Here is a 14,934-nt window from a genome sequence, read left to right on the forward strand (position 1 = left end):
GTAATTACAGTCATTTCGAAAATAGTCTGAATGTTTAATAAACTGTGGAGGAAGCCAAACAAACACATAAGTATGAAGCGGATTTCCAGAAACAGACACACTTGTTGTGAAGATTCTCAAAGGCTGATTGACCGCTTGGATCTTTGTGATTGTGGAGAGCTGGAAGAGTGCAGAGCTGAAGCCAAATCATTTTGAGCCATCTATAGGCCTCTATATAGGCATATTTTCCTCTGTCTGGCCTAATATCCCTTCAATTCAGGGAAAACATTTAGAACATAGTAAGAGACCACTAGTTTATACCACCAAAAGGTAGGAATGTCATCAGAAAGTAACTGAAAGCTACAGGAAATTGCCCCTGTTTTCCTGTAACTGCCTACCTGCTCTTCCCACTGCTGGGAGATATGTTGTTCTATAATTAAAAATATGTTCCTGGAAATGCTTCAACATAGGAGCATGTGACTTAAGATAAACTATGCTCCATGTCCCTCAGCCATAGCTACGCATATTTATTGTAAAACAATCGTTCCTTTTCTAAGAACTCCCAGTCATTTTAACATATGCTATCCATTATTCTAATATATTTATAGTAATTCTCAATTATCTAAAATTATTATTATATGTGTATTATCTTACTCTCTCTGCTAGAATCTATATGCCAATATGGCAGACTTCCCCTTTTTTCATATTAAACCCTAAGCACCTAAAATAATGCTTAATACATAGTTATTCAATCAATATTTGTTAACTGAATTTACAAAGAAGATATAAAATTGAAAGGAAATTTGAATGAATAATTCTCAATAAAGAAAACCCTTATGAGAATTATTTCATTCCTTAAAAAGCACAGTGATCTTGACTTTTGTATGAAACAGAAAGGTGGGATATGTGGCTAGATGATAGAGGAGCTCCATTCAGAAGGGATTTTATGCTAGATCAATGGGGAGCTATTGAGGAGTTTTAACTACATGAATGATAAGGTCAGATTTATGTTGTTTCCAAGATGATTCAGCAGCTGGTAAGATGGCTCAGAGGTAGAAAGAGGAATTTGCTATGAAAGCCTAATGGCCTGAGTTCAGTCCTCATAAACCAGATGAAAGTAGGAGAGACCAGGGTCCACTTGGTTGGCCCCTGTCCTCCATAGGAGCTCTGTGGCAGTTAAATAAATGTAATTAAAGAACAAAATAAAAGAACAAAAAATGTTTTCTCACTACATTTAAGGTGAGATCTGTTTTGCATCCTCATAGGTAAACAAAAGAACAGAACAAACAAAAGGTTGTTGCTAGTCATATAACTTTTTTTTATAAAAAGACTAATTTATTGATGCATTTTATATAATAAACTATCAGATTAAATGGCTAATTCCTTTTCAAATTCACAGGAATATTTTGTTTTGTTTACACTGATGTATACAGGGTGAATAATCAATAAAAATTTACATAAAATTATGAAGTCAAGGAATAAGGAAAAATTACATAACCTTGAAATATTATTGTTTTTTTATTTATTTTTTATTTTACAACACCATTCAGTTCCACATAATAGCCACAGATTCCCATGCTCTCCCCGCCCCTCGCCCCCCTCCCCCTCCCCCCAGCCCACCCCCCATTCCCACCTCCTCCAGATCAATGTCTCCCCCGAGGACCAGGATCGACCTGATAGACTCAGTCCAGGCAGGTCCAGTCCCCCCTCCCAGACCAAGCCAAGCATCCCTGCATAAGTCCCAGGATTCAAACAGCCAACTCATGCAAGGAGCCCAGGACCCAGCACCACCGCCCAGCTGCCTCCCAAACAGATCAAGCCAAATGACTGTCTCACCCATTCAGAGGGCCTGACCCAGTTGGGGGCCCCTCAGCCTTTGGTTCATAGTTCATGTGCTTCCATTCATTTGGTTATTTGTCCCTGTGCTTTATCCAACCTTGGCTTCAACAATTCTCGCTCATATAAACCCTTCTCTTTCTCACTAATTAGACTCCCAGCGCTCCACCAGGGGCCCAGCCGTGGATGTCTGCATACAGATTCCTCAGTCCTTGGATGGGGTTTATGGCACAACTATCAGGGTGTTTGGCCATCCCATCACCAGAGTAGGATGGATCTAGAAAAAAATCATCCTGAGTGAGGTAACCCAGACTCAGAAAGACAAATATGGTATGTACTCACTCATAGGAAGATGCTAGATGTGGAACAAAGATGACTGGACTGCTACTCACATCACATCACCAGTGAGGCTACCTGGAAAACAGGACCCCAAGAAAGACACGGAGAAATGGATGAGATCTACATGAACAGCCTGGACATGAGTGGGACCAATGAAGGGTGACGGTCGAGGGAAAGAGAGCGGGAGATCCTAGCTGGATCAAGAAAAGAGAGGGAGAACAAGGAATAGGAGACCATGGTAAATGAAGACCACATGAGAAGGGGAGGAAGCAGAGAGCTAGGGAGGCCCACGGAGATCCACAAAGATACCCCCGCAAAAGACTGGTGGCAATGGTCGAGAGACGGCCAGGACTGACCTACGCTAGTCATATAACTTAAATTTTCAAAGTCAAAGGATACTTGATCAGAGGAAAAACTCCTATTTCCTCTGGTTGAAAGTGAAGGGTCTGGAGCAACTGCAGACTTATTGTGAAGAAAAGAATTTGTAGGTGTAGCACTAATCTTAACAGGTCTTATAAATAAAAAACAAACATGGAGCCAGGTATTAGGGTGAATGCTGGAAGATTGGAGAAGTAAAACAAGCCACTGTTTCCTCACCTCGCCGATTCCTCAGGTGATCCTTTCCTCAGACTGGATGCCTCTCAGCCAAACTGTGCTGCTCAAAAGCCTAAAAGCTTAACCAGCCTAGTTCCTGGTTTTCATGCCTTATATACCTTTCTGTTTTGCCCTCACTTCCTGGGATTAAAAGCTCACTTCTTGGGATTAAAGATATGAGTCACCATGCCTGGCTGTTTCCAGTGTGGCTTTAAACTCACAGAGATCCAGATGTATCTCTGCCTCCCAAGTGATAGGATTAAAGGTGCGTGTGCCACCATTTTCTGGCCTTTCTATATAGTGGCTGTTCTGTTCTCTGACCCCAGATAAGTTTATTAGAGTACACAATATCTTGGGGAACACAATACCATCACATGTAGGTTCATATTGATGACCAAGATTAACAAGGAATATTGACATTTACTGGGCAAGAAGACAATGCATTGAAAATAAAAATTGTTTTATTTCCTATACGATCATTTGTTATGTCAGGAGATATTTATACTAATGAATAAGCCTCAATACAAATCTGTTGTATTCCTATGTGTGGTGATTTGAATGAGAATGCCCTCCCAGAGGTTCATAGATTTTAATGTTTGGTCCACAGTTGGTGGACTATTTGTGAAATGTTAGGAAGTGTGGCCCCATGGGAGGAGGTGTAGCCTTGTGGGAGGAGGTGTGTCACTAGGGCTGGGTTTTGGGGTTCCAAAAGCCTATGCCATTCACACTGTCTCTCCTTCTTCATCTGATGCTTGTAGATTAGATGTGAACTCCCAGCTCCTTCACCACCACCATGCCTTCCTGCCTATTGTCATACTCCCTACCATGATGTTCAAGGATTCTTGCCCTCTGAAACTATAAGTCTCCAATAAACACTGTCTTCTATATGTTATATTTGTTATGGTATCTTATTATGATAATAGGGATGTAATTAAGACAGTAAGCATAAGATATTCCTAAAACAAACATTGAACTTTCAGGAATGAATTTGTATTTTCTTATATTCATCCTAACATTAACAAAATTCATTTACCATTTCAAACCCACAGGTCTGTATTTTCAGATATTTCATTATTTCTTTGTAAGGGTGTTTTTCTTTTTAAATTCTAGGAAGTGAACACAGGATAGCAAATACTTATTACTTAGCTTTAACTTCTGGTCTACCAATTCTTTACATGAATAAAAGCATGCAACCATTTCTCTAAATCTACTTGTGCCCAAAGCAATTATACGTTAATTTTTATCTGAACTCATTTTCTTCCTATTTTTCATTATATTGCAACTAGGGTATCACATTCTATAGGCCACTTTTTAATAAGGAAGATTATTGACCATAGTCCTCTTTGTAAATTCAACCTTATTTTGAATAGTCCTCAAAGGTGCAATTTCCTTTCTCCTCCTCCTCCTTTTCCTCCTCCTCCTTCTCCTTCCTCTTCCCGTCCTTCTCCTCCTCCTTTTCTTCTTTTTCTTTTCCAAGTTGGATTGCTTAATTTGTTTTAGATTAAAAAATTCCTACAATATATTCTGAGCAATATATTCACATGCCCTCCCCTCTTCCTTGTCCCACAGGCTTGTCTCCAGACTGATCTTATAGAGACATTTTCTTAATTGAGGTTCTCTTCTCTTACATGATGTCACCTTGAGTCAAGTGGACATAAAACCAGCCGGCGCACTAGCTATTTGAAGTTACTGCCTTGATTTCTCCACAATGCTAGACTGCAATCTGGAATTCTGACCTGCAGTAATCCCTTCTCTATATTGCCTTTTTCGGAGTATTTTATCACAGCAACACAAATGAAACTAAACAACCCAAAACCTTACTTGCATTTTTGCACAGTAATTTGTATACTTCCTTCTTGTCTTACCAGTTGTAGCTGGAGGGCTTCTCTCCAGGTTCCCCAAGCCCCGCAGTCCCACAATCCACTTATAAAATAATCATTCAGACGCTTATATCACTTATAAACTGTATGGCCGTGGCAGGCTTCTTGCTAACTGTTCTTTTATCTTAAAATAACCCATTTCTATAAATCTATACCTTGCCACGTGATTGGTGGCTTACCAGAGTCTCTACATGCTGCTTGTCCTGGCGGTGGCTGCAGTGTCTCTCCCCCAGCCTTCCGCTTCCCAGAATTCTCCTCTCTCCTTGTCCCACCTACCTCCTGCCTGGTCATTGGCCATCAGTGTTTTATTTATATAGAACAATATCCACAGCAACCAGTGTCTCCCATCCCAGCTGCATTTTTAAGACAATGATCTCTCCTTGTGCCTTAAATACTTTTCCCTGGCTAAGTAGTCCTCATTGGCCCTCTCACTGTTTCCCAAGACAAGGTAGTGCTTTCCCAAATTTTAAAAGATGAAATTTTAAAAAAATCAAACATAACAGGAAAGGTGATTTCAGCTCCATTTCTCAGAACAAAGTCACCAACAAAAAAGGCTGTAGTTTTCTAAGCACTTTACCCAATCCCCAAGGTTCTGTGGGTTTTAGTTCATAGCCTATAGAACAATGGGTATTTTGGAATGTGAAGGGCTCAGATTACTGTCAGAAAATAAAAGTATAAAAACGTATCACAAGAATTTGAATATATGTATCTATATGTTTCTTAATGATTTATTTATTTTAATTCTATGTGTATGACTGTTTTGCCCAAAAATATGAATATGCACCATGTGTGTGCCTGGTGTCTGTGAAGGACACAAGAGGGCATAAGATGCCCTGGAACTGGAGTTGCAGATGGTTATAAGCCCCCAAGCGGGTGTTGGGAATCCAACCTAGATCATCTGGTAGTGGATTCTCAACAGCTGGTCTGTCTGTCCAGACCTTTTTATTTAATCCTATCTCTGTGATTTTACCATGTAATAAATGTAACTGATTGATCCTTTGCCATTTATATTTAGAAAGAGATGGGTATGGATCAGAGAAGCAAGATGAATTAGTGGTAAAGCCCTTGCCTTACATGCCTGACAACCTGAGTTTGATTCCCAGAACACATGTAGGGGGTGTGAGGAGAAATCCCATTCCATAAGCTGTTCTCTGACCACCACATTCTCCCCCTATCAACATGCTCCCCAGCTTGCAGACACAGGAATAACATTTTGGAAAGAAGTCATCAGTAGCAAGAAAGAAGGCCTTTCCTAGAATTTGGTCATCCTGCACACAGATTTTAGATTTCTACCCTTCAGAAATATGAGGGGAAGAAATATTCTTTTCAAAATTCTTCTAGTCTATAATTCTCCCCATATATATATATATATATATATATATATATATATATATATAATATGCACATATATTACTGTCACTGTATTATATATATATGGTGGGGATATACATACATATATACACACACACACACACACACACACATATATATATATATATATATATATATATATATATATATATATAAAATGAATAAAATGACTGTGTACTGTTATTGTCCTTGCCAACTTGACTGAGTGTAGAAGAACCCTAGAGGTTTAGGTCTGTTTCTGTGTGTATGTGTGTGCGAGAGAAAGCATTTCCAGGGGATACACTTTATTTACAACAGAATATTATATAAAATGCATATTTAGCTCAAAAGCTATGGTAGTAGGGCACACAAGTCAAATTCAAGTTCATACCCAATCTATTATTATATAGACTAAAAACTCTTAATCTAGCAAAACTTGACAAATTATTACCTGACACTTTATAATGGACTAAATCAGGATCCCTAGTGATTAAATAGTTTGCTGATCCTTAAATCCATATTCCAGTGACTTCCTATATAAACTCATGGTCTTCTTTGGATCTGTGTAGTATCTACAATTCTGTCTGATGTCTCTGATCCCTCTACAATTGCTCTTCCCTGTTCAACCCAAACAGTGTAAAATGCTCAGTAGCTCCCATGATGCCTTTTTATGATTTACATCTTAGTTTTCTGCAAATATCAAAAAGCATATTTCTGCCCATATGTTTGTTTCACTGATATATTTTTTCTTAATTTCATAAATTGATTTTTTTTTTTTGCTTTTTCTTTGGCATGAATACAATATAGGTATTTTACTCTCAAACTGCTTCATGAATAGGAGAAAGAAATAGTAAGTTAAATAAAATCATTAAGCAACCCACAAACTCTGATAACAGTCAAACTTTGAAACTCCTCCTCACAAAGGGACTTAACATTGAACATCAAATGGTTAAGGAGTTTAGGTCATTGTATTCTTCAGCCATCATTAGAGAGAACCATGTCAGATGTGTCCGAAGGCAAAATCAAACAAGCAAGAGGTCCTCACAACTGCAAAAGCTGGTAAATAAGTTGATACTGATTGCTGGCTATACATTCTTTCTAAGCACAAACTATTAGAAAATCATGTATGAAGACGTTTAGCATACCACTATTTTATCAACTTCAAGTGTACATAAAATAGAAAATTGCATCTAAAACTGGCAATTAAAGAAAAATAAGAATGATGGTGATATATATTTACAGCTTCTACTCCTATGTTTCAAGGCAGTAACCTTGTATTTGCCAATTCTGATGGTTAAGAATAGAAAGTTGGCAAGATCGCCTTTAGAAATGGGTGAGAATTTGAAGTTCAATCATTAGCTGGACAGAACTTCAAAGGGGTTAACAGTTTCTTCAAACAGTCACAGTAGACAAAATGTATATCACATCAGAGCAGGTGAACTTCCCAGTCACTGGAGAACAGAGGAAGCACAGACCAGCCAGTGGTGGGATAGGGAAAATATATCTAAAGCTATCGCAACCATCTGGAAAGAGTTATTTTAAAGTTGCAGCAAATCTTTGAAGCATGAAATGTAAAATGACTTAAGCAGTTCTGGTCAGTTCAAATGACACTTGTTATCTTTCCTGTAGTGTCTCTTCATGTTTTCCTCAGGTGACACCATCTTCAGGAAACCCTCTGCAGTACTCACTGCACTTATCATCTCTGCCATGAACTCTTCATCTCCTTGCTCTGTTCTCCACCCTCTACCCCTGCCAAATCTTAACAATCACATCATTTACTAGTTGTTTACCTTCTTTATTATCTACCTCCTACATTATTGGCCAAGCTTTATGAAATCAGTGTTTTCTCCACATACATCAATGACTGGTATATACAGTCAGCAATAATACAGAGCTGTTGAATGAGTGAAAGAATTGAATGGCTCTCAATATCAGCCTCTATCAATGGCTGATAGAGGTAGGAGCTCTGAATACATCACTTATATTCTCCTGTAAGAGTTTATCCCAAGAACAGACAGAAGATGTCTATATCAGCATATGCCTCAGGTAAACTATAATGCCTAGTCTAAGTTCAACTAACAACCCATGTTGGGTATTTTTATGTCATTTGACTGTTAACTCTCACAACATAATTATCTGAATGTTATTTCCTAAAGATGAATGATCTCTGAAAATATTTTTAATTTGTAAGATCTTAAATAAATGTCTGTAGTGCTCATATTGAAAATTGAAATGTCTGACACAAAGGGTTAATATTTCTTATGATAAAAATACTTAGAGCTGGGGTTGGGGATTTAGCTCAGTGGTAGAGCATTTGCCTAGCAAGCACAAGGCCCTGGGTTCGATCCTCAGTTCCAAAAAAAAAAAAAAAAAATACTTAGAGCTGAGAAGTATTCTGTCTTATAGGGGATACTTGTTCTCTCCCAAGCAAGTCCAGATATTGGAGCTAAGGCTCAGTTCTGGTTTACTATAATTGAGGGAATATTTGGCTTTTTTATTCTGACTGACACTGATGGATTTCATTAGGCAATGGAATCTGTTCATAAAAAAATAAATGCTCTGGACAGAGAAACACACAAATTAGTTAATCAATTTCTGTGTATCAAATTTTCCCAAAGATTAGCAACTTAACAAAATAAATGCTTCTTATTTCTTATGAATTCTTAGGGCAGGGATGTGGGAACAACTGCGTGGGTAGTTCTGCTTTGCCGATTCTTGTTGAGGCTGCTTTAAGGCTGTTGGGTTGTAGGGTACTCTACAGTTTCTAACCAGTCTAGAGCTCCTACTTTCAAAATGGACCACAGACATGGCTGTGGGTGAACATCTGTTTCTATCTGTGTGTTCTTCTCCATAGTGTTGGTTGGTTATTCTCATAAAGGTGGTCTGGCTTTGCCGAAGTTACTAATCCAAAAGAGACAGCAAGCAGGAAGCCTTATACAGTTTATCCTAGTCTCAGAGTCATAAATCAGCACTTCGTCCCATTCTGTTTATTAAATAGGAGTCATTAAAGTCAAGTCCACACTCAAAGAGAGAGAAATTAATCCATATTCATTGTGTGTGTGTGTGTGTGTGCGCGCAAGCGCGCGCGTGCGTGCATGCATGTGTGCATGCTTGCTTATGTGTGTGTATATGGAGGCCAGATGTCAACCTCAAGTATCATTCCTCCGGAGCTGTTCACCGCATGTTTTGAAACAGGGTCTCTGGCTCACCTGGAACCCACCAAACAGACTAGGTTGGCTGAACTCCCATGCTAGCCATCCATTTGGCTCTCCCTTCCATAGCACTGGGATTCTAAGCATATGGCACTGTGCCTGGAGTGTTACTTGAGTGTGGAGGAGTGTTATTTGTTCCTCATTCTTACAAGACAAGCACTTTAGCAATGGAGCCTTCCTCCCAGTTCTAACCTCTAGCTTTGCGTCAATGTTGATATTTGTCACATTGGTTTGCAGACCCATCAGATACTGGCTCTGTTCTCATCTGGACAGTACCAGATATTCAACATTTCCAATCTGCCTCCATTTTATTTGTGTACCTTACTTTAAAGCAAAACGTGAGATGTCCAGTGGTTACAGTTTACAAGCTTTGAAAATTAAAAAAAAAATGGTGAAAACGGTGAGAAGACATATTTTTGTCTCAGTTTGAGGCAAATCACTCTTACATTTCAGTTAAATGCAAACCTCTATATAGTCAATCTGGGAAGCTAGTGTGAGTTTGTATATAAGTGTTGCTTGGCATCAAGACAATTTCTTTGTTCTCAGGATGTGCAATTTCAGTATCACTGTGAGGAAATTTCTGTTTAAACATTCTGAGAAATATAATCCCCTGGACCAGACTGAGGACACTCTTCCAGCTGTTTGTTTTCTTTATTATGGCTACAACACTGTCCTCTGCAGGCAGCAGTCCATGCCATTGTTCATTCTTCCTCAAAATGAAAGAGATCAAACTCTGAGGAAGCAGGGGAAGCCTGCCCAGAAGGTGAGACCAGAGCTTGCTGGGAAACTAGAAATTCCCACCCACTTCTGTATAATTATGTTCTTTGTATTTTGATACGTGGGCTTCTTTAAGAAGTTAGTATGCTGCTCCTAGAGATTTTTTTTTTAAGTTGAGAACTATTTTCTTTTTTTAAATTTAATTTTACAATACAATTCAGTTCTACATATCAGCCACGGATTCCTTGTTCTCCCCCCTCCCGCTCCCTCCCCTTCCTCCCAGCCCCCCCATTCCCACCTCCTCCAGGGCAAAGACTCCCCTAAGGACTGAGATCAACCTGTTAGACTCAGTCCAGACAGGTCCAGTCCCCTCCTCCCAGGCCGAGCCAAGTGACCCTGCATAAGCCCCAGGTTTCAAACAGCCAACTCATGCAATGAGCACAGGACTTGGTACCACTGCCTAGATGCCTCCCAAACAGATCAAGCCAATCAACTGTCTCACCTATTCAGAGGGCCTGATACAGTCAGGGGCCCCTCAGCCATTGGTTCTTATTGGTCAACTGGTTTTAATCAAGCTACAGTGTTGTGGAGGAGCAGATATACACAGCCATTCATTTGTTAAAAGGTTTGCCAACTCCTGTTTGAAGTAGTTCTGCAATGCTGCTGCAACTGAGACTCTTGATCTTCCAAACATTTCTCTCATGCTGTCAATGAACTTTTGTTCACTAACAATGTACTAAACCCTCTTTTCATCAATAGAGAGGACGTACTTCATTTTTTGAGACTACATCCACAATATCAAGTTCTGTAAGTTTAGTATTGGTTTCCATTCCATTCCAAACAAGATCAGTAGTGTTAGCAGGGCAAGTGGAAGCTTCTCAAATATTTAATTCATCTATTCAGTCATGGTTTTTAATACTATAATACATGTTATTTGTAGCTGGAGTTTTTTCTCTGGGTCCTGCCAAGCCCCAGCAGTCCCTTAGCCCACTTATAAAATAAACATACAGAAGCTTATATTATTTAAACTGCTTGGCCATTAGCTCAGGCCTATCATTGTCTAGCTCTTACTCTTCTATTCAGCCCAATTCTATTAATCTATACTTTGCCACATGGCTTGTGGCTTACTGGCACCTTACATCTTCCTTGCTTTGGGAAGTCTCCTCCCTTCCTGTTCCCTCAATTCTCCTCTCTGTTAGTCCCACCTATACTTCCTGTCTGGCTACTGGCCAATCAGTGTTTTATTTATTAACACATTTGCCATACAGAACATCCCACAGCAGGTATTATACGAAGTATGTAATATGAGGACACATATTGGAGGAGTAAAAAGTCAGTTTTGTTCAAGTGTCATGACATTTTAAATTCCTTCTCATTTATTAGTTTCCTAAATATTGTTTGGTAATTTGGCTTGATTTTTTTTAAAGTATGCAAGCATTAAGTTTTGAACACAATGTGAAGGATTATTCTGACACTTTCAGATTTTCATATTTGCTTTTACTAAGGTTTAACATATGCAAAAGTCATATGAAGAATATACTACTGTTGTTTGACAATGCTGAGTCATATAAGAAAACTCACAGATCCATCCTGTAGAAGTCAGGTGGGTGTCACAACCTGCTATGTTAGAATATGGAGCACAGATGTAGGAGGATTTAGGGCCCAAAGTCATCTTCAATAATATAGTGAGTGGGAGGCCAATCTTGGCTGAAACTTTGTCTCACAAAATCAAGCAATCAAACAAAAACCATCCTAAAGAACAAATATAAGTTTCAATCTTAAAATAAGCCATAGGATACAGTTTGTGTGTGTGTGTGTGTGTGTGTGTGTGTGTGTGTGTGTGTGTGTGTATGTGTGTGTATGTGTGTGCAAACACAGAACAAATTAATTCTGAAATGTATGGTATAGTTATCTTAACAATCTAGATGTCATTCATATATGTTTGTGTATGTATATATGTGAGTTGAGTACATCTGTGTGTATGTTTGTGTATATGCATATGTTTATTACATGTCTGTATATCTCTGTGTAGACAATGAGAATAGAGCCAACACTGAGCTGTGTGACATAGTGTTCTTAACAACCTGGATGAGTTAAGAAGTGCATAGGTTAATCCAGCACAGGTCCTGGGCAATTCTGTCCTGGTATTTCCAGAGAGGATTAAAACTTGAGGACTCTTACATAATGAACAGATTAATTCACTGATAAAAACCACAATCGGAATAGATTAGCCAGAGATAGTTGACTGTCCTCCTAGTTCAAGCAGGCTGATCACAGGGGCCGGTCCTCAGCAGCTGTGTGTTACCCTGCAGCCAGACTGTTCCTGCTCCTCTGTGCCATTAGGTGATTAACCTCAGCCCAATTCCAGAATCAATGTAGCTAGCCCCAATAAAGTGAACCATTGAAGCCAAAATAAAGCCTTAGTCTTTTAAGTTGTTTTTATTAGTCATCCTGTCAAGAGAACATTAAACATGACTAATAGCACATATAAACAGTACAGGAAATTCCCAAATACCAGGAAATAAAAAAAATCAGTCATTTTTTCAAAAGGAGATTCTTTACTTATAAGTATAAATGTCTTACCTGGAGAAAAATCTATCTTTGAAACTCTCAATTTCAAGAAATAATTGAGGGGGAAAAAAAACCTGCCAAAAAAAGTAATATGAAGAGAACCGAAACTACACCAGAAGACAGCCACTGAAGCCTAGTGGGTAATATTGTATTGGCAGCTGGCAAAGCTCGTTGGGGCCACAGAGGTCCTTATACCCACAAATAACTAGGGAAACTACTAATGTTAAGCACACAGGGGCCTCTTCTTAATGGAGGAGATAAAAATACCTGTTTTCATGCCCAGAAGGCTAGGAATGGATTTTGTTAAGGATCTCATAACCTTTGTGCTATCTGTGGACACAGACCTAGCCCACTTTGTAACTAAGGCAAATCTCACCCAAATTCCCTAGAATGATTATCCTATACTTTTTCTTCCCTAGATCTTTAACCCATCTTTAAGGGAGATGTCATTTGTACTTTGTAGCCTGCTGAATTTTCTGCTATCTTGGTTGGAGACAACTAGATTCTAGGCCTTTTAGCTATAGAACCCACACTCATGGTCACATGTATTTTGTAAAGGAGTTTCTATGTAGTCACACCTTAAGCTTTATTGTGCACCTGGAATTGGACTGATTGTTGCCTGGAAACCTTTTCTCAAATTGTACTATATTTTAAAGATGCTACCAATGAACTGCCTGGCATTAGATTGCCCGAAGTCTGATCCAGGTTGATGAAGTCAATCTGAACCGGGGTTTCGTTCTCATCTCTTTGAGGATTCATTTCCCTGCCTGGATATCAGCAGGGTCCTCCTCAAAATCCCAGCATATAAAACTAGAATGTGCTGAGATCTTAATTTGACATTTATGCAGAAATCAGCACTATAAAATGGACATTCGCTCACATTTCCCATAGTTTTGGTAATGTGTGCATATATATATACACAACCTAGTCTCAAACTCACTAGGTAGGTAGCACATACTAGTCTCAATCTTACTATATAGCCCAGGCTAGCCTGGAAGTCAGCCTTCCTTAGCCTTCTATGTGTTGAGAGATAAACATGTGCTATCATATCTGGCTTTTATTCATGCAGTTTTCATGATTGGAAATACAGGTAATAAGACAAAGTGTTTGCTTAGAAAATAAATTTTAAAGTATTTACCCATCATTAAATAGTATATAATCATTTGCTCATGTGCTCATAAACAAAACAAAGCAACAAAACAAAACAACAACAAAGCACTATTACATTAGATTCATGAACAGATGAAAGTGCTGAAATACTATGGGGAATAGAATTTCTATAATTTCAAGGCCCCATTTGCTAATTATACAAACCTTAAAAAACATATTCAGGTTGAATTTCTTTAAATGGCATAAGGTTTTGTTATGTTCTTTTACATATCCTGATGTGTGGAACTATAATCAAGGATCTTATTTCCCATTTCTTGTAATATAATATAGCAATTGATAAGCTACATGGGCATTCTGTCTTGCACGCTGACCACATGGGCCCATCCACAAAACAAAAACCCCTTAGCAAACAACACTTCTGTTTGGGGACCACCTCTTACAGCTTACAATTTACACGAAAATCTCTTTAAAAGGAAAACTTAGCTCTCAACACATAGTTTATAACAGCAATACAGCAGAGTTGACTATTTTTTGTAGAAAACATACATTCCCCCAACTTCCTAAATCCTCCAAAATACTGAAGAAAAGGAATGGAAATGAGACATGGTCATTAGAACCTGCCTATACGATGCCACGCTTCAGGGTAGAGAGAGCGATTGGTCAGATGACAGTGATGTGGTTTCCATGTCCAGGCTACAAAAACAAATGAACTAAATTCAACTGCACAGGGAAACATGCAAGCCTTTTCCACCTTAGTGCTGTAACAGAGCCCAGGAAAGAATCATACAGTAGTAGAATCCACACAATACTGAGGATTGATAACTAAGCAAAGTTAATTTTAATACCAGCACTGAGTGCCTAATCTGAATAATCATAAAAGTATGTTTTCTAAAGTTAAAAAATGAGAAAAAACCCACAGAGATGTTCAGCTTGAATGTGTCTTTGTTGCTAATGAAACGTTAACTTTGCTAGGCTTTTATTAGGTCATAATTAATCAACTTCTAATCAATAAGATTCAGCCTCACCACAGAATCACTGCACTTACCCATGATGGTTAAGGCTGTAGCTTTTTTTAATTCTTCTTTCATTGACTCTATTACTTCTAAATTACCACCATCCAGGTTGCATCGGTTTATGGTTCTATTTCCGGAACTGATCCAATAAAGCTTATTCTCCACATAGTCTATCGATAGACCTGTAATTAAATTAAACAAGTTAAACATAATAACAGTCAGCCAAATGGCAATATTCACTTACCATCTCCTGATTATAGGGGAAAGTAGGTTGAAAGTTCACATTTTGGTCTTGGAAAATAAGACCTGGCTAATAGGAAGCTAGATATATGG

The 14,934-nt window shown here is 38.6% G+C and overlaps 1 protein-coding gene across 5 annotated transcripts in view; it reads right to left on the reverse strand.

The window, feature by feature from the left end:
* Lrp1b (LDL receptor related protein 1B) overlaps positions 1 to 14,934 on the reverse strand; it is a 1,927,307-nt gene that overhangs the window by 574,407 nt on the left and 1,337,966 nt on the right. For all 5 annotated transcript variants that reach the window (XM_037205578.1, XM_028868856.2, XM_037205579.1 and 2 more), the window contains one exon: positions 14,634 to 14,783. In XM_037205578.1, the coding sequence (XP_037061473.1) occupies positions 14,634 to 14,783 (150 nt within the window). The remainder of the gene's footprint in view (positions 1 to 14,633; positions 14,784 to 14,934) is intronic.

Source organism: Peromyscus leucopus, chromosome 4 (assembly GCF_004664715.2).
Source record: "Peromyscus leucopus breed LL Stock chromosome 4, UCI_PerLeu_2.1, whole genome shotgun sequence".
NCBI lineage: Eukaryota > Metazoa > Chordata > Mammalia > Rodentia > Cricetidae > Peromyscus > Peromyscus leucopus.